This window comes from Megalobrama amblycephala, linkage group LG17, assembly GCF_018812025.1.
Source record: "Megalobrama amblycephala isolate DHTTF-2021 linkage group LG17, ASM1881202v1, whole genome shotgun sequence".
NCBI classification, from domain to species: Eukaryota; Metazoa; Chordata; class Actinopteri; order Cypriniformes; family Xenocyprididae; genus Megalobrama; species Megalobrama amblycephala.
Genome location: NC_063060.1, coordinates 11,009,125 through 11,027,672, shown reverse-complemented (window position 1 = coordinate 11,027,672; position 18,548 = coordinate 11,009,125). Strand labels below are relative to the sequence as shown.

At 35.6% G+C, this 18,548-nt stretch overlaps 1 protein-coding gene across 1 annotated transcript; it reads left to right on the top strand.

Moving 5' to 3' along the window:
• The first annotated feature begins 675 nt into the window (after positions 1-675).
• Positions 676-9,314, top strand: LOC125250944 (prolyl 4-hydroxylase subunit alpha-2-like). Its single transcript, XM_048163788.1, has 15 exons — positions 676-752; positions 1,507-1,580; positions 2,303-2,399; positions 2,630-2,781; positions 2,951-3,070; positions 3,159-3,380; positions 5,704-5,849; positions 5,955-6,131; positions 6,434-6,486; positions 6,677-6,773; positions 7,161-7,211; positions 7,958-7,996; positions 8,115-8,183; positions 8,265-8,361; positions 8,502-9,314. Exons 1-15 carry the CDS (start codon positions 676-678, stop codon positions 8,570-8,572), a joined length of 1,542 nt encoding a protein of 513 aa, XP_048019745.1. The 3' UTR covers positions 8,573-9,314.
• Positions 9,315-18,548: the final 9,234 nt, after the last annotated feature.

The window sequence follows — 18,548 nt, the reverse complement described above, 5'->3', positions numbered from 1 at the left end:
GAATGTCTTATCTGAACAGAGCTGATCACATTTGTGATTTGATGATCCTCAAGTCCATTGTGTCTGAAATACACAGAGATTGATTGATATTCTTGATATTGATTATTGCTATTATATCAATATAATATATAGATTGTCTTTTATTTTTTCAGAGTTCAGTAGTGCTGGAATTAGATTTTACTTGAATGTTTTTGTTGAGTTACAGTAATAATGATGTACAGTTATTGTGGTTTGAGATATGTTCTGTCTCCCTCCCTGTTCTGTCTAAAGCTTGATTTTTAGGTGAACTACACAAGAAGAAAACAAGGCTGTCATGTATCAATGTGCATCATATGTGAGACACATATGACATAAAATAACACACACGAACACACTGTGTGTAAACTCATTCCTGATCCACTTTAGTAATCAATCACTAAGATTCTTTCAGGACAAACATAACATTTTGGGAATTGTGTAGTCACATATGTAGTGCTAATATAAAAATACTGTTACATAATTCATAAACCATGAGCACAATAACACAAAAAGTTTATGCTGATGTAATAATAATTCATTGTGTACTTTTAGTTTCTGTATTAGTCACACTCACATGTGACGCAGATATGGTTGCTAATGCAGCATTCTTCTTTGAAAATATGTTGTTGATATGTCAACCTCACAAACCATGATATGATGTGGGGATTTTTTGTGAAACCTATTCCAGCTTTAGAAGGACTGGACAGACTAGTTCCCTACAGACTTTTCGGAAAGTAATTCATTTCAAATAAGTCTAAAAAATGATTGTACAACAAACACACAAATGATTGTATACAAATAATTCAATTTAATTCACAATAATTTGTATAGTGCTTTTTCAAAATACATATTGTTTCAAAGCAGCTTTACAGAACACGCATGTTTCTACATTACAGTTTTGAGTAATCTGTTATCAGAGGTGACTGTGTCATTATTGACCATATGTTCTAGAGATAACAAATCATTCAGTTAACATCATTTATTCATTTAACTACAAGTTAAACACAAGTAAAACTTCTATATGCCCTGAATTGTGTATTGTTAAATGTTTTTTAAAACAGGATCTCATATATTGAAAGGACACATTAATGTTTCTCCAGTTATTAGGGGACATCAGAGCAGGGCCAGGACCTTGAAAATATATTAGGATGCATTTCCACTTCTATCATGATTAACACCCTTTGTGATCTTTTTACACATTGTTGTGAATGTACATATAAATTGACTAATTACATAACAAGAAACAAGTGGCTATTTTTGGAGTATCATCATGACTGTCACAAATATTGTTTCATTTTCGTTTTTTTTGGTCTTTGATTGCAGTACTGGGAAATGGCAAAATGCAGGCACAGATGATGTAATACAGGTGTGTTTTTAAAAGAATGCACGTGACCTGTCTGTATTTAAGCTCCGCTCGTTCACTTTAAGATACATACACAGTTGTTTTGTGTTTTGAGGTGTATGAAGGTCTGAATAATGGCCATAAAGGAAGCTGACAGTAATTTGTGGTGTTTTCTTGGATTGCCTTGTACTACTGGGCGTGGAACTCATCTCATCAACAGGTATATTATTAAATTATATTTGAATTAAATTCAATATCAATACATTTATTTGAGTTTATTTCATTTCAAATCCATTATTTTGAGTGTTTTCATTCATATTTCTTCTAATGTTTTTACACTGTTACGCTGATTTTATTTATTCGTTTGGGAGACACTTCTGATCATAGTATAGGAAACAGCTTTTGCACAGATTTCTCATACATAATTACATCTTCATACATTTATTCACATATTTTGAGACTGCCAATCAGATTCACTTTTTTAGTTATTGATTCCATCAATTGACTAAACAATTATTAACTTTCTCTTTGGTTTCTTATTATCACGGCTATGGTTACAGGAAGGCAGATGAAAACGAAGATTATAGTTCCAACACAGAGGTTTAATGATAACAATCCAAATGACAGGCGAACAGGCAGCAACACACATTTAACTTAGACGAGACTGAACAGAAACTGAATGTAAAGGTACAACTTAAGTAGTGAACATAATGAGGATAATTACTAACACACATATGAACTAATAATGATGGTAAATAAGGAGACAGATGAGTGGCGGGAATCTGAACAAAGAAACGTGACAAATTAAAACAAACTGAAGGTCCATGAAACTGAAACTAAACAGAATAGAACATGACACTTATACAATAAAACTTTTTCATTATGATGGAAATACATGCCTGTGTTTTATAAAATATTAAAGTCAGACATCATTTTTTATAGATAAAGTTGCACAGCTTTTTGAGGAGGAGAAAGACCTTCTGGAAAGCTTCAGGCTCTACATCGATGCTGAAGAAAAGAATGTAGAGAGAATGAAGAGGTGAAAACACTTTTATTGTTCCCTATCAAGAATGAAAGTTTTTTGTTATTGTAATATTTTCAATTTACAGCAATAACCTGGTAGAAAACCAGTTGTGAATATTTAGCAGTCTTGCAGTTTGTGTTTTTAGATCAAGACATGTTATTTTATTGTTATGTTATATTATTTAGACCAAGACATGTTATTAAATATTTATTTAACCCTACAACTTTTGATGAACTTTAATCCAGTGCTCTTCTGATTCTTCAACTATATGCATACTTTGACCCTGAGAACCCTGAGAAAACCCTGAGAGACCCTGCGGCAGCTTACAAACTCCTCAGACGAGTGAGAAAAGAATGGCTTACCATTGTTGAATTCACTCAACAGAGTCTTTATAAGAGTAAGAGCTTAATTAAGTTCTTTGACTAAAACATGTAAACATGTATCATAATTTATTGATAAAAATAAAAATCTGAAGATTAAGGTGAATGGTGATGAAAGCTTTCATGCAATTTTATTAATTGTTTCAGCTGTTTATGGATCTGTTCTTGTGTTTGAAAATCTTGTAGAGTATCAGGAACTACTGGCATTTGCAGATATCCCAGAACTGGAGGACTTAGATGGTGCAGCTTCAGAACTGATCCGACTGCAAGAGTTCTACAAACTATACCCACATAACATCACAAAGGGTGAAATGTCTGCACCAATGCAGTTTCACTTTTTTCCCTTTCAAAATAAGTTCCAATCTGATTAATGCTTTCATTTCACATTTCACAGAAACACCTCTTAATGCAGATGAAGCCTACCATATGGGGTTTGTCGCTTATGATGAGGACAAGTTCCAGCATGCCTTTCTCTGGTTTTTATACAGTCTGGACAGATTAACAGAATACTCAACCACTACTGAGGAAAAGTTGCTCCATTTCCTTAGTTCGTCAGCCTATCATTTTGGCAGCCTACCTGTGGCAATCTACTTTGGCCAACGACTTCTTAATCTGGGTGAGGTCATGGGCCTTCATTTTTCAAACGAACGTAGAAACCAGAAACCTATAGCGGAACATTAAACTTAGCATTGTTAACTTTCTCTGCATTCAGTTTGCTGATAAATGGCTGAAATAGAGTTAGCAATGCTAGAACTGATATGTAGCATCTGCGTGTGTGAGTGAAGCGCCCGCGCGATCAATTGGATTTAATAAAATAAAGATAATTTTTTTAATAAAATAAAGAAAACGAATACAATGTGTCAAATGGGCCTAGCCTGTACTACTTAATGCACAGTTTATCTCTTTTGTTTTGTTAATCTGTTAATTATTTCAGTAAAATATAAATTTTGTATAGTCCTATTATTTTATTCTGTTTTTCTCTGCTTTGCAGCTGTATGATGTGTGAATCCTTATATTCTGTTGATGTTGCCATTAGCGCATGCAAAGCAAAATCCCTGGAAAGAAAAAAGAACATTTGTGGTATTTTAAGACACTTAACTATTCTAATTTAATTTTAATTTGACATTTTAATTGTGTTGTTTAATGGTTAATAATCGGTTAGTGAGTGATTGTCGGTCAGGAAAATAAATTAAATGTTCTCATAACAGTTCTCCACCAGATTTACTATGCTCCACGCAAGTTCCTGCTGACTCAAAAACGTGCATACATGAGCTGAGACCTAATGTGAGATTTGATCGTAGTCACCGCTCACGCTCATATTGATAAATGCCAAATTTTTCGTGGAAACGAGCGTACGATTGTTTCATAAATGAGGGCCAGTGTGTCCTGAAGTTTAATACTAATATTTTTTTATGTAAGGTTGTGGAATTTTAGAAGTAAACTTCTATATACAGGTGCTGGTCATATAATTAGAATATCATGAAAAAGTTCATTTTGTTATTGTAAATTATTTTTAAAAATGAAACTTTCATATATTCTAGATTCCCTACATGTAAAGTAAAACATTTCAAAAGTTTTTTTTTTAAATTTTGATGATTAGAGCGTACAGCTCATGAAAGTCCAAAATCCAGTATCTCAAAATATTAGAATATTTCCTAAGATCAATCAAAAAATGGATTTTCAAAACAGAAAAGTTCAAGTTCTTTAAAGTATGTTCATTTGTACACTCAATACTTGGTCGGCAGCACATATTACAGCAAATGACTTGCTCCTAGCACAAATTACAGCATCAGTGAAGTGTGGCATGGAAGTGATCAGCCTGTGGCACTGCTGAGGCACTATTGAGCCTTCAGATCATCTGTATATTGCTGGATCGACTGTTTCTCATCTTTCTCTTGAAAATATCCCATAGATTCAGGGGTCAGGCATGTTGCCTGGGCAATAAAACACAGTAATATCATGGTCAGAAAACCACTTGGAAGTGGTTTTTGCACTGTGGGCAGGTGCTAAAGTCCTGCTGGAAAAGGAAATCAGCATCTCCATAAAGCTTGTCAGCAGATGGAAGCATAAAGTGCTCCAAAATCTCCTGGAAGATGGCTGCATTGACTTTGCACTTGATAAAACACAATGGACCAACACCAGCAGACGTCACGGCCCCCCAAATCATTACTAACTTCAGAAACTTCCCACTAGACTTCAAGCAGCTTGGATTCTGTGTCTCTCCAGTCTTCCTTCAGACTCTGGGACCATGATTTCAACATGAAATGCAAAATTTACTTTTATCTGAAAAGAGGACTTTTGACCACTGTTCACTGTCCAGTTCTTTATCTCCTTAGCCCAGGTAAGATGCTTCTGACGTTGTTTCTGTTTCAGAAGTGGCTTGGTAGTCCTTTTCCTGAAGATGTCTGAGTGTGGTGACTCTTGATGCGCTGACTCCGGCTTCATTTGACTCATTGTGAAGCTCTCCCAAGTGTTTGAATCGGCTTTACTTGACAGTATTCTCAAGCTTGTGGTCATCCCTGTTGCTTGTGCACCTTTGCCTACCCAATTTCTTCCTTCTAGTCAACTTTGCATTTAATATGCTTTGATACATCACTCTGTAAACAGCCACCACATTCAGTAATGACCATCTGTGACTTACGCTCTTTGTGGAGGGTGTCAATGATTGTCTCCTGGACCATTGCCATGTCAGCAGTCTTCCCCATTAGTGTGGTTTCAAAGAACAAGAAATACCCGGAATTTATACTGTAGGGATGGTCATTTAACGGTCAAAAAAAAAAATAAAAAAAAAAATAAACTTTTGAAATGTTTTACTTTACATGTAGGGAATCTAGTATAAATTAAAGTTTCATTTTTTTTTAATAATTTACAATAAAAAAATGAACTTTTTCATGATATTCTAATTATATGACCAGCACCTGTAAACTTATTTTCCTCAGATCCAACTAATGAAAAAGTCAAAGTTGAGCTGAGCCTTTACAAACTCCTTCGCCACCAGAGAACTTCAAATCCTGACATATTCACGCTAAACACAAAGTCAGATAACTCCTATGAGGCACTGTGCAGAGGAGAAGTTGACGAGAGGGCAAGTGCATTGTTTACTATTGAAATCATTATTTTACATGAAATAAGAAACTTAATGTGAAGCTTTGTGTGTTGATTGGAAGTTTATTATATTTTATAAAATCAGACCTCCAAGAGGCAGAGGACGCTGTCCTGTAGGTACAGCACAGGTGGAGGAAACCCCAGACTGATGTACGCACCAGTGAAAGAGGAAGTGGAGTGGGACGAGCCTCGCATCATCAGATATCATGACATTATATCAGACAGAGAGATAGAATTCCTGAAGAATATCTCCAGACCTCAAGTGAATATCTAAAACACATAAACAAAAAACATTAAAATATTTACTTGTCACTTTTACAATCTAATATCTTATTAGGTCTAATATCTTATCATATCTTAATAGTTTTGATGTTTTATTGTGCTATTCAATAGGCAAAAGTATGCAATTTTTTTGTTCTTTTTTTTTTATTTAGCTTGGCAACTTATTCCTATAGTGACAAATCTCAATGCAATGAAATATAGTGATATGGTAGAGAATTGTGTGCTTCCTTTTTATTTATATTTATATCTGATGTTCCATTTCCCTTGTGTGTCCTACTGTAGCTTTCTAGGTCTGAGACTAGACGAGGAATTTCAAACTACCGTGGTTCTCAAAGGTGATAATCATTTGTATTCACACAAAATGAAAATGTGAGGTATAATGTATTACTGTTATGTTATATTATATTACTTGTTTTATTAACTAATTAACATTTTGGTCTCAAACTTATTATGGGAAGAAAAATGGAATCATTATGGTTCAATTTATTAACATAAGTGTTGCTGAAACCATTCCCTTCTTTTCAGTGTTTTTCTGGAGGAAGACAACACTGTTCTTGCTCGTATCAGTCAGAGTATTGCAGACATCACAGGACTCTCCATGGAATCAGCTGAAGGTCTACATGTACGGTTACAGTAAAAAGAAATCACCTGTTCATGCACAGGCAGCATATATTTTTATAAGGACAACTCTGTCTCTGTCCTATTTTACCAAAGTTTTACAAAGCCCGTCTTGCACTCAGGGACATTCACAAACATTTTGAGGGGCAGTGGCCCAAAACAAAAAGCACTGAGGGGAGATAGTTTGGAGGAAATCACATTTAGTGGGCAGGGATTGGTATCGCAATCAAAAGTGCATATAAGCACTGATATTAGGCTATTTTTTTATGTAACCATTTTATATTCAAACTTCAATGGATATCAAGGTCTCTTTAATGTATTTTCACTGTGAAATATTAGGTGTTGTTTTAACTGAAATTTTCATTTCAATAGTGCTTCAATATTTTACCAGGTTCAGAATTATGGGATTGGTGGCAGATTTGGACCACATTATGACAGATGGGTAAGATTACTTTGCTAAAATAAAGGCGTTACATACATTTGAAGGGCATTGTAGGCCTGGTATTTGCCATTGATTCTCTCTGGAGTTAAATAAAGTCTGTGGTTAGCATTACATGAAGAGACTTCCCATTGCCCCTGATCTTTTCTTTTTTCTTTCACACGTTTCTCTTTAATGGCAAATAGTTTTGTTGGTGGCAATGTATCAGTACTAAATTTTTAACTGATCTAAGCTTAAATCACAAAATAATCCTTTATAAGATCTGTATAACCGGGCATTGCACGTGTTACATACTACAGTGTATACTACAGTGTCCTGTGTCCACAGTGTCCCAGCCACCATTATTTTAACTGATTCATCTGTATGAAGATAAAGATTAGGTCATAATTTTTTCGAAGTATTTTTATATTAGCACCATTTGTTGTTTGCTTTTGGCTCTGATGAAGCATTTAGACCCAGAAACGGTGGCATGTGATGTCAGCCTTAGCAAGCAGATTCCCTTTTATGAGGCTGCCATTTGATTGGTCGCATCTCTAAAGTCCACTCCCCATATCTATCATACCTCCAGAAGTGTGAAAATCTTCTTTCAAGTATATTACTTCAAAGTGATGTGGTCTGTAATGCAAAGAGAACCCATGGCTCAAAAATGCTAAATCACTTTTAAAATTTCAAACTCTGTGTCAGTGAGAGCTTGATTACATCTTGACCAATCAAATCATTGCAAGATAACTTAATGTTTGATCTAACAGGATGATGAGAACGGGAGGATTGCTACATTCTTAATTTATGTAAGTCTTGGCCACAGTTTAATGCAACATAAACATTATAGGCTTACTTTAAGTTTACTTTTCATGTTACTGTTTTGTACAGTCATTATGAAAAATAACTCAAGTGCTCTTGCTGTAGATGAGTGATGTGGAGGTAGGGGGCGCCACTGTGTTTCCTGAAGTTGGAGTTGCATTGAAGCCAAAAAAGGTAAACCCCCAATTCACTGATCTATCTGGAATATTACAATAATTTAAGTAAAATTCATACATCCATTCTCTGATTTTTAAGGGTTCAGCAGTGTTTTGGTACAACCTCCTAAAGAATGGCAAACTGGATTGGGAATCACAACATGCTGGATGCCCTGTGTTAGTGGGTAACAAATGGGGTAAGTTTTTATTTAATTCCTACTGGCTTGGATTACTCTTGTATCTTCTATGAATAAATGTTAATACTGTATGTTAATATAGCTACATTCTATTCAGTTTCACATGAGATGAGATATATTTTTTTCTGTTGTCTTTTCAGTGGCTACTAAATGGATCCATGAGTTTGGACAGGAGTTTAGGAGACCCTGTTCTTTGTCAGACTGGGAGTGAAAACACTGTGACCATATAGAAATAATGTGAAGTTTATCTGTACTATAGAAGTATTTGTACTCTATCTGTTATATTTGTTATGCATTATAAGTTTTTATACTGTAGATCTGTAACATACTGTAGATTGTATTAAATTTTACTGTGATTTACTACTGTCTGGCAATGTGGCAGTAATAATAAAAATAACTGTAATACAATAAAAACAAATGCAATAGAGTAAAAACATGAAGTTTCAGCAAGATATCAATGGATAATCACATTACCTAAACTGGTCAATCCTACAGCCAGCAAGTGTGTTATTCCTGTAGATGAGATACAAGTTCTCTGCAGTTGTATTTAAAGCTAAATTTTACATGTTTCCTCTTCAGTCAGTGCTGGAATTATGATTCACATGTTTTACAAGTATTGTGGTATGTGTAGTTGTGAATGTGTTGTGCTGTAAGACTGGTAGGTAGTATGAAGTCTGAAACTGGATTTAGTAGGTACAGCCTCACATGCAGAGAACAAGACTGTCAATAAACCTCAACTCTCACAGCACCACACACAATATACTAATAATCATAATTGAAAAGTATTTAAAGACTATAACTATTATGAATAAATTCTATTTAAGGAGTCATTTGTCAGTAGCTCTCTTTATAATAAAGTGGTGAAATATTATGACTTTTGGGTTGGTTGTTAAGGCAGCTCTGTTATGAATTCATACTGAATTGCACTGTGTAACTATTCGCTGGTTATTAAACAGTCCACTATTCCAAAGTACTGATGTCCATGCGTTTTTATTTGTTATGGAACATGGTGAAGACTAGACACAAACAGAAACAACAAAAACAGTTTTATACACAACACCACTAACCTACAGTGTTTGCCTGGTAACCAGCAGAATGATCAGGAGCAGTAACGTGTGTCTGAATTCACGCATCGCCATACAGTTTGGCGCCAATACTTCCAGGTTAAGTAAATCAGGAAGAGTCACATGACATTCGGCTGGAAGACAAACTGTGAGTTCAACAAAATTATGAAATTGACTCATACACAGAAACACATATTTTAATAAATATAATAAATATATTTAATAAATGTAATACATAATTTAATAAATAATAAATAAATATTCATAAAGATTATGAAAATAAAGAAATAAACATTAACCTCTTGAAATCAATAATATCATGCATAATCCACAGCTGACCTACCAGCGTCAGCTATACTCCCACCAAATTACCTTTGATTTACTACATACTAAATACAAACAATCACATAATCAATGGTAATTTCCAGACATCAACAGTACATAATCAAACCAACATGATTCAAAACCCACAATTCACAATTGCATATTCTTCAGCTAAAAATGAACCAATTTGTTCATATAATCACATATTTTAATATTAACCAATGTTAAACAACACAAAATCAACACATGATTAAAGTACCATCTCATGACAATGTGACTAAGATTCTAATAAAGTAATAGGACAGTTTTATTTTTCAACTTTTGGCTAAAAGAACTATCATCTTGCACATTACATTTTAGTGTGTACCATCTTTGTCCAAGGGAGATGTTAGTGAGATATTCTATCCTCCATCTAAATCAAAACCGTTCGCCCAAATACTACACCTGCTTCCACCATTTCTTCGCATAAAGATCTTATTATTTGGAAGGTGGGAATGTGTTTTAAAGGGAAGCGGCATCTCAAGGGGCCACATTCATCCTGATGGACACCTTCCTTTACAACTTGCAGGAACTGAACATCATCCTGTGATATACTCTTTTCTCCTGACTGAGTATCTACAAAGTCCAGCTCAAGTGCTCGAATAATAGCAGTACCCACATGGAAAGAACCTATATGTGGATATATGCGCATATATGAAACCTATATGCAGTGTATATGTACATATGTGACCAGTCACGGAAAGTAGGGACACAAGTCGGTTTTGGGGCATTTTGAGTTATTCACAGATTCTGAAAGTGCAGTCTCCAAGCTTTCCAACGATGTGTGACACATGGAAATCTGATAATATTTGGAGAAGTTGTGGCCATTTGAAGGTAGGCAATCAAGAAAGCTCAAGAGGGAGGAAAACCCCTTTAAAGTTTGTGCAGTTCTCACCTGTTCTCACCTGCTGGGAGTGACAATAGGGCTCATTTACATCTCATTTAGATAAGCCATACCCCCTGTAAAGCTGCATGGACCGCATACTATTAATAATAAAGGTTAATGTGCATTGTAAATGTCAGTAATTTATTTTTTTTTACTTTTATAAAAATGATTTAGAGGCTGAAATATGTGACTTTTTTGTCAAAACTCTATTGAACTCGTGCATTGTAGATAACATGTTGCAAGACACTCCTTTAAAATCTGCCCATCATTTTTAATGTTATTATTTTAATGTTTATGTAAAGAAAAAGTACATATTGATGCTAATTTTATTTTTTATTTGCTGGTTTTCCACATAAAACTTGGTGAATTGACTTTTTGAACAGGATTCTGTGATAACCGTGATCATTTTGGTCACTAATCATGAAATGAAATGTTCTCACCTGAGAAGCCTGTTAAAGAAGAATAGGCAATCCAGGAAATAACTGGACTAACAGAGGCCAGAGATCGCTAACTATGGCTATTCAAAACACTTTTCAAGACAATAAATACACGATTGAGGCGATGAATGCATGTATTGACTGAATTTGCGTCTGAATAGCGCTGGCTCCGTGGGCGTGGCCGCATTAGCGGATAATGAGCTGAATCACGGACTTCTGACATGGCTCTCTTTTCATACAGATTACATAAACACAGAAGGTTTGTTTTCGATTTGACTTACACATTTTAAAACTTGACATTTCAACGTTTTTTCAGACATAAGTATAATTTTTTTATGATTAGTATTCACTAAGTTACAGTTCATTTTCTGAGAACTATCAGATTGGACTTCGTTCAGAGGGAGATGAGAGATCACGCATCATGTTAGTTTTCTTTATTTTTCAAAAAGCACAACATTTTGTTTTTACTCTGAGTGTACACAAATAAAAGAAGACATTCTATAGTTTCAATTGATATATATTACTTATGTCTCTATGACAAAATATGATGGAGTATTTTAAGTCTGTTTTGCTGCAATGTGAAAAAAAACCTGCAAAACGCGCCGGCGCGTTACCCGACTCCAGAGAGGTAATGTCTTATTATGCCGCTTTCATCGTCGCTCAGATCGTCTTCAGAATCAGTGAGCGCTTGTTCATAAGCATCCGGCTTGTCGAAGAAGTACTTCAAAACATTTTCGGTGTAACGGCCACGGTTCTTCATTGAATTTTGATATCAGCTAGAGCCGGCCAGAGCGCTGCATAATAAGTAGCCACGCTTCCCAGTATGGAAATACACACAGACAATGACTGCGTGCTAGAATCTCCGAAAAACAAGCCGATTTCGACCTCAAAATGTACGCTTTTAAATATACCAATACTGCTATCTCAAACACGGAAAGGCTTCTTCATGATCTCAACTAACAGATTCTGCAAAAAAACGAAAATCACCAATTTTGAAAAAAAAATGCTTCTTTCTCATTTTGCTCGAGAGTTGTGCTGCCGACTTGTGTCCCTGGATTCCGTGACGGGTCACATATATGCTGCATATATGCACATATATGATAATATATATGCTGCATATATGCGCATATATGCTGCATATATGCGCATATATGCTGCATATATGCTATATATATGCTGCATATATGCGCATATATACTGCATATATGCTATATATATGCTGCATATATGCGTATATATACTGCATATATGTGTATATATGCCACATATAGGCAAAATTGAGGTGCATATATGTGCATATACAGGAAATATAGGTCTCCTGTATTGCTTCTTCATATCCATATATATGCCCTATACATACAAGATATGTCTTCTATATAGCTAATGGCAGGATCTGGTCATTTTGTAGCTCATATCTCATTTTTGACTGTCATACATGATGCCTAGCTCATATTTTCTATTATCAAGGCAAAAACTAAGAATTAACGAAAAAAATTATGCAAGAACTTATGTATGTGCGAATGTAGCAGTTATGTATTTAGACAATTATTTTGTGATTCCACTTGCCATGACCATATTTGGGGTTTCCTGCCGCCATGTTGACTTGGGGTGTTGACGCACTTTGCTGCTTCCCAGTCTGCATGAGACATCACAGCGGTAGGTCGCACAAAGTTTTTGCGGTGATTCAATTAAGGCCATGTTTCATGTAACAGCTGAATTCACATGATATATTTGTATGATTGTAATCCAAAACCCCTCTGTGATGTACATTCAGATGTTTCGTTGATTATTTTTCTTTACTTAAGTTACTTTTAATATCTCTCTTTCTCAGCGTTGTGCGTTGCTGCCGCATGCTGTTTGTATGCTGCACAAGTCCTCATATATTGCCATTTGTGTTATACAGAATAAAGTGAGGACCTGATGGCAAGATTTTTCGCAGTCTGTCTTTGATTACGACACAACGCAGAAAACACACCGCTACACGAACACGTGAAATTGGTCCCACATGGAAAAAACCTATATAAACATATATGTTTCAATATAGGTTTGATATAGGTTTTTAATATATGTGACATATATAAATTGGCCGTTTTCCTATATTATGTGTACATATATGTACATATATGTGTGTATATATATATATATATATATATATATATATATATATATGTACACATATATGTGTATGTATATATATATATATATATATATATATATATATATGTGTGTACATATATGTGTGCATATATGTGTACATATATGTACATATAATATAGGAAAACGGCCAATTTTATATATGTCACATATATGTAAAACCTATATCAAAACCTATATTGAAACATATATGTTTATATAGGTTTTTTCCATGTGGGTAGATGTCACGGGGGAAGCTTCTTGACTGATATGCGGTGACATAGGCCTAAAGTCAAGTCACCTTTATTTATATGGCGCGTTTTACAATGCAGATTGTGTCAAAGCAGCTTTACAGTGATAACTGGTATATAATTTTTGGCAACACAGCAGCTCTTAAATAAAATGGTGTCATTGTCCAGCTTAAGTAAATTCAGTATTGATTCATTCCATTGTAAGAATCAATAGTTATTCATTTAGTTAATTTATCTATATCAGTACTGGAGTAAACAGTGATGTCATCATTCAGCTCAGTTCAGTTCGCATACAATGGTGTCAATGCAGGCAGATCAAAACATTGTTGAATATCAAGTGCGTTTGCTAGTTTGCGTCCGGCGCCGTTCGTGTTTTCCCGTTCAGCACCACGTCCTTAAATTAGTAAATGCATTTGCGCCAGTTAGTGCGCCCATGGGCGTGCTGGTCTAAAAAAGAGGTGTGTTCAGGCGCATTGCCGGCGCATTGCTATTTTAAGGAGCTGAAAATAGACTGCGCCATAGACCAACTCAAACCTGGTCTAAAGTCTAAAGTCAATGGTGCAATATTTTTTTGTTAGAGCGCGTTGGTAGAAACTGCGCCTCTGGGCGCGTCTACAGTGCGCGTTGACTTTGCTTATTACACACAGGGATGCGCATCACACAAACATGCCAAATATTAAAAACAAAAGGATTACAGTGTAAAAGAATATTATTGTGTAGGCTACATAAATATAAAAATGTAACTTCGTTTAACTTCTAACTAAATGTTTAACTTCACACACGAGCAGATCGGTTTCTTCCCTTGAAAAGCGTTCAGCTTTTCCGCCAACAAATTCCGCCATGTAAATAGCAATCCACCATGGCGCGAGCGCATCTCGCTCTTAAAGGGAATGGGAGATGACACTCTGATTGGTTTATTGAACGTTACGCCTATTACTCATTAAGAGAATAGGGACAACCCATTTAAAAAATGTGCCCCGGCGCACGGACCGTTTTTCCGTCATTAAAATAGCAAAAGTGGATTTGGACACGCCCTGAGTGCACCTGCGCCGTGCGCTTTACACTTTGCGTTTAGATCGTTAAAATAAGGCCCCAAATGTCAAGTGTCCCCAACTAAGAGCCAAAGGAGATGGCAGCTCAGTCGGGGGGCCAGTCCTCCTCTGGCCAACAGTGAACAGTGCCTGATTATGATTCAGGCAGCTTTCATATGTCCGATTGGGATCGCAACATTCAAAGTATTTATTCCAGTTCCATCTAGTCGAAGATCGTATTCATCACGCCGGTATGGGACGGTTTGTTGAAGATCTGTCCCACTGGCTGTCGTGTCGATGAGGTCTTCACAGGAGATGATCTAGTTGACACAATCTCTGCTGATACTTCAGAACTGCGTTGTCATTGTGTCTAGGTGCACGTCCTCAATCTCACCTGGACATGGCCTTGATCCGGCTGACTACGGTAAACCTCGGGATAAACAGAGACACTAATATTAGCATAGATGCCATTCTTCTTCTGATGTAACGAGTACATTTGGTGTAGGAAGTGTTCCCAGTTCCAGCTGACCTAATTTATGCAGCCTAACAATCCTTCGGATTTGAAAACATCAGTTGATAATGTGTTATGTGTATGCCAGGGACAATGCTAGGAAGATTGTTCCAGAGTTCAGGTGCCCAATAGGAGAAGGATCTACCACCTGCGGTTGATTTTGATATTCTATCTAGGTATTATAAACTGGCCTGAATTCTGAGATCGCAATAGACATGAAGGACTATGATGCGTTAAGAGCTCGCTTAGGTACTGGGGAGCTAAACCATTTAGTGCTTTGTAAGTAATTAGCAAGATTTTAAAATCTATACGATGTTTAACAGGGAGCCAATGCAGTGTTGACAGAACTGGGCTAATATGGTCATATTTCCTCTAGTAAGAACTCTAGCTGCTGCATTTTGTACGAGCTGCAGTTTGTTTATCAAGCGAGCAGAACAACCACTCAGTAGAGCATTACAGTAATCTAGCCTTGAGGTCATGAACACATGAACTAACTGTTTCGCATTTGTCATTGAGAGCATATGTCGTAGTTTAGATTTTTTAAGATAGAAGAATGCGGTTTTACAAATGCTAGAAATGTGGCTTTCAAATGAAATATTGGTATCAAAGAGCACACCCAGGTTCGTAACTGACGACGAAGACTTAACAGAGCAGCCATCAAGTGTTAGACAGTGTTCTAGGTTATTACGTGCACAGGTTTTTGGTCCAATAATTAGAATCTCTGAATTTAGTAGTATGAAATTTCTGGTCATCCAATTTCTTATATCAGCTATGCATTCCGTTAATTTTGTGAATTGGTAAGTTTCGTCAGAGCACGAAGAAATATAGAGCTGAGTACCATCAGCGTAACAGTGAAAACTAACACCATGCTTCCTAATGATATCTCCCAAGGGTAAAATGTACAGAGTGAACAGCAATGGTCCTAGTACTGAGCCTTGTGGTACACCATACTGAACTTGTAACGTGATCGATATGACATCTCTTTGTTTACTACTACAAACTGATAACGGTCAGATAAGTATGATTTGAACCATGCCAATGCAATTCCACAAATGCCAACATAATTTTCGAGTCTATTTAATAGATTGTTGTGATCGATAGTGTTAAATGCAGCACTAAGATCCACTAACACTAATAGAAAGATACAACCATGATCTGATGATAGAAGCAAATCATTTGTAACTCTAATGAGAGCAGTCTCAGTACTATGGTACGGTCTAAATCCTGACTGGATATCCTCACAGATACCATTTCTTTCTAAAAAGGAACATAGTTGCATGATACTGCCTTTCCTAGTATTTCTGACAGAAAAGGTAGATTCGAGATCAGCCTATAATTGACTAATTCTCTAGGATCAAGTTGTGTTTTTTTAATAAGAGGTTTAATAATAGCCAACTTAAAAGTTTTTGGTACGTATCCTAGTGATAAGGATGAGTTAATGATATTAAGAAGAGGATCTATGACCTCTGGAAGCATCCCTTTCAATAGCTTAGTCGGTATAGGGTCTAACATACATGTTGTTGATTTTGATGATTTAAGTTTAGACAATTCTTCCTCAACTATAGCAGCGAATTAATTAAATTTTTTTGCATGGTTATAATTTTCTCTCTAATATTGTCAATCTTGCAAGTAAACAAGTTCATAAAGTAATTACTGCTGTGCTGTTTGTAAACATCAGAAGTTGAAGCTTTATTGTTCATTAATTTAGCCACTGTATCAAATAAATACCTAGGGTTGTGTTTATTTTCTTCTAGAAGATTTGAAAAATAAGGCCTTTCTGTACTCAAGCTTTCTCTCTCTCCACGAAATGCGAAAAACCTCTAGTTTTGTTTTATTCCAGCTGCGCTCCATTTTTCTGGCTGCTCTCTTAAGGGCCCGCGTGTGCTCGTAGTACCACGGCGTTGGACTAATTTCCTTAATCTTTTTAAGTGCAAAGGAACTACTGCGTCTAATGTGCAGGAAAAGAGAGAGTCAATAGTTTCTGTTGGGATCTAATATTCAGCAACCCAAGCTTTATAATTTGTTCATCAGTATTATATTTGTTTTTTATTTGTTGAGCATCAATTACATTTTTACCCTTAAATGGATTTGGGAGTTTTTTGTATAATACTTTTTTTAATTTTATACTAATTTGGGGTACAGGTACAGTCTCTATGTGATAATATCTAGGTGAAAGAGTTTCTATGTGTTGGGACTTATTGGACTTCCATGATGTGAGACAGCTAGCAGATGGTCGGTTTAGCCAGTATGTCTGCTTCCTGACCTGGGCCTTAGTTTGTCATGTTTCAGCTTTAAGACTATGTGCCATATTACTAGAGAGAAGAGTGGCACCATCCCAGGAGGGACGAATACCATCTCTATTCAACAGGTCAGGTCTGCCCCAAAAACTTTTCCAATTGTCTATGAACCCTATATTATTCTGCAGACACCAGTTAGACAGTCAGCCATTGAGTGATAATAGTCTGCTAAGTATCTCATCACTCAGACGAACAGGAAGGGGGCCAGAGCACATTACGGTGTCTGACATTTTACTTGCGAGTTCACAGACCTCTTTAATGTCACATTCTTGAAGTTCACTGTGGCGACATTAGCAACCATATCTGCATCACATGCGAGTGTGACTAATACAGAAACTAAAAGTACACAATGAATATGTGTGTTATTTTGCTCATGGTTTATGTTTATGTTACGTATTTGTTTATGTTATAGATGCAACTATGCATAATTCCTTATGTTTGTCCTGAAAAATCCTAGTGATTATATAAGTACTGAAGTGGATCAGAATAAGTACACACACAGAAGTGTGTGTGTGTGTGTGTGTGTGTGTGTGTGTGTGTGTGTGTGTGTGTGTGTGTGTGTGTGTGTGTTATTTTATGTTGTGTATGTCATGTATGATGACGCTCAAGTATGTTGACGCATGACAGCCTTGTTTTCTTCTTGGACTTCACCTAAAAATCAAGCTTTAGACAGATCAGGGAGGGAAACAGAACATATCTCATACCACAATAACTGTATGTCAATCTTAATGTAACTTAACAAAAACATTCATGTAAAATCATACTGATTCCTGAACTGAAAAAATAGAAGACTATCTATATATTATATTGATACGCAATAATCAATATCAAGAATATCAATCAATCTCTGTGCATTTCATCCAGCTTTGAGACACTATGGACTTGAAGTTCATATCACAATGTGATCAGCTCTGTTCAGATAAGTCATTCATTATAAAAAAAAAAAACTGTTTCTTATTAGAAATCATTGAAAAGCCTCAGTTTCTGCATTTTTGTGTATATATATATATATATATATATATATATATATATATATATATATATATATAATATACAGTACAGTCCAAAAGTTTGGAACCACTACGATTTTTAATGTTTTTAAAAGAAGTTTCGTCTGCTCACCAAGGCTACATTTATTTAATTAAAAATACAGTAAAAAACAGTAATATTGTGAAATATTATTACAATTTAAAATAACTGTGTACTATTTAAAT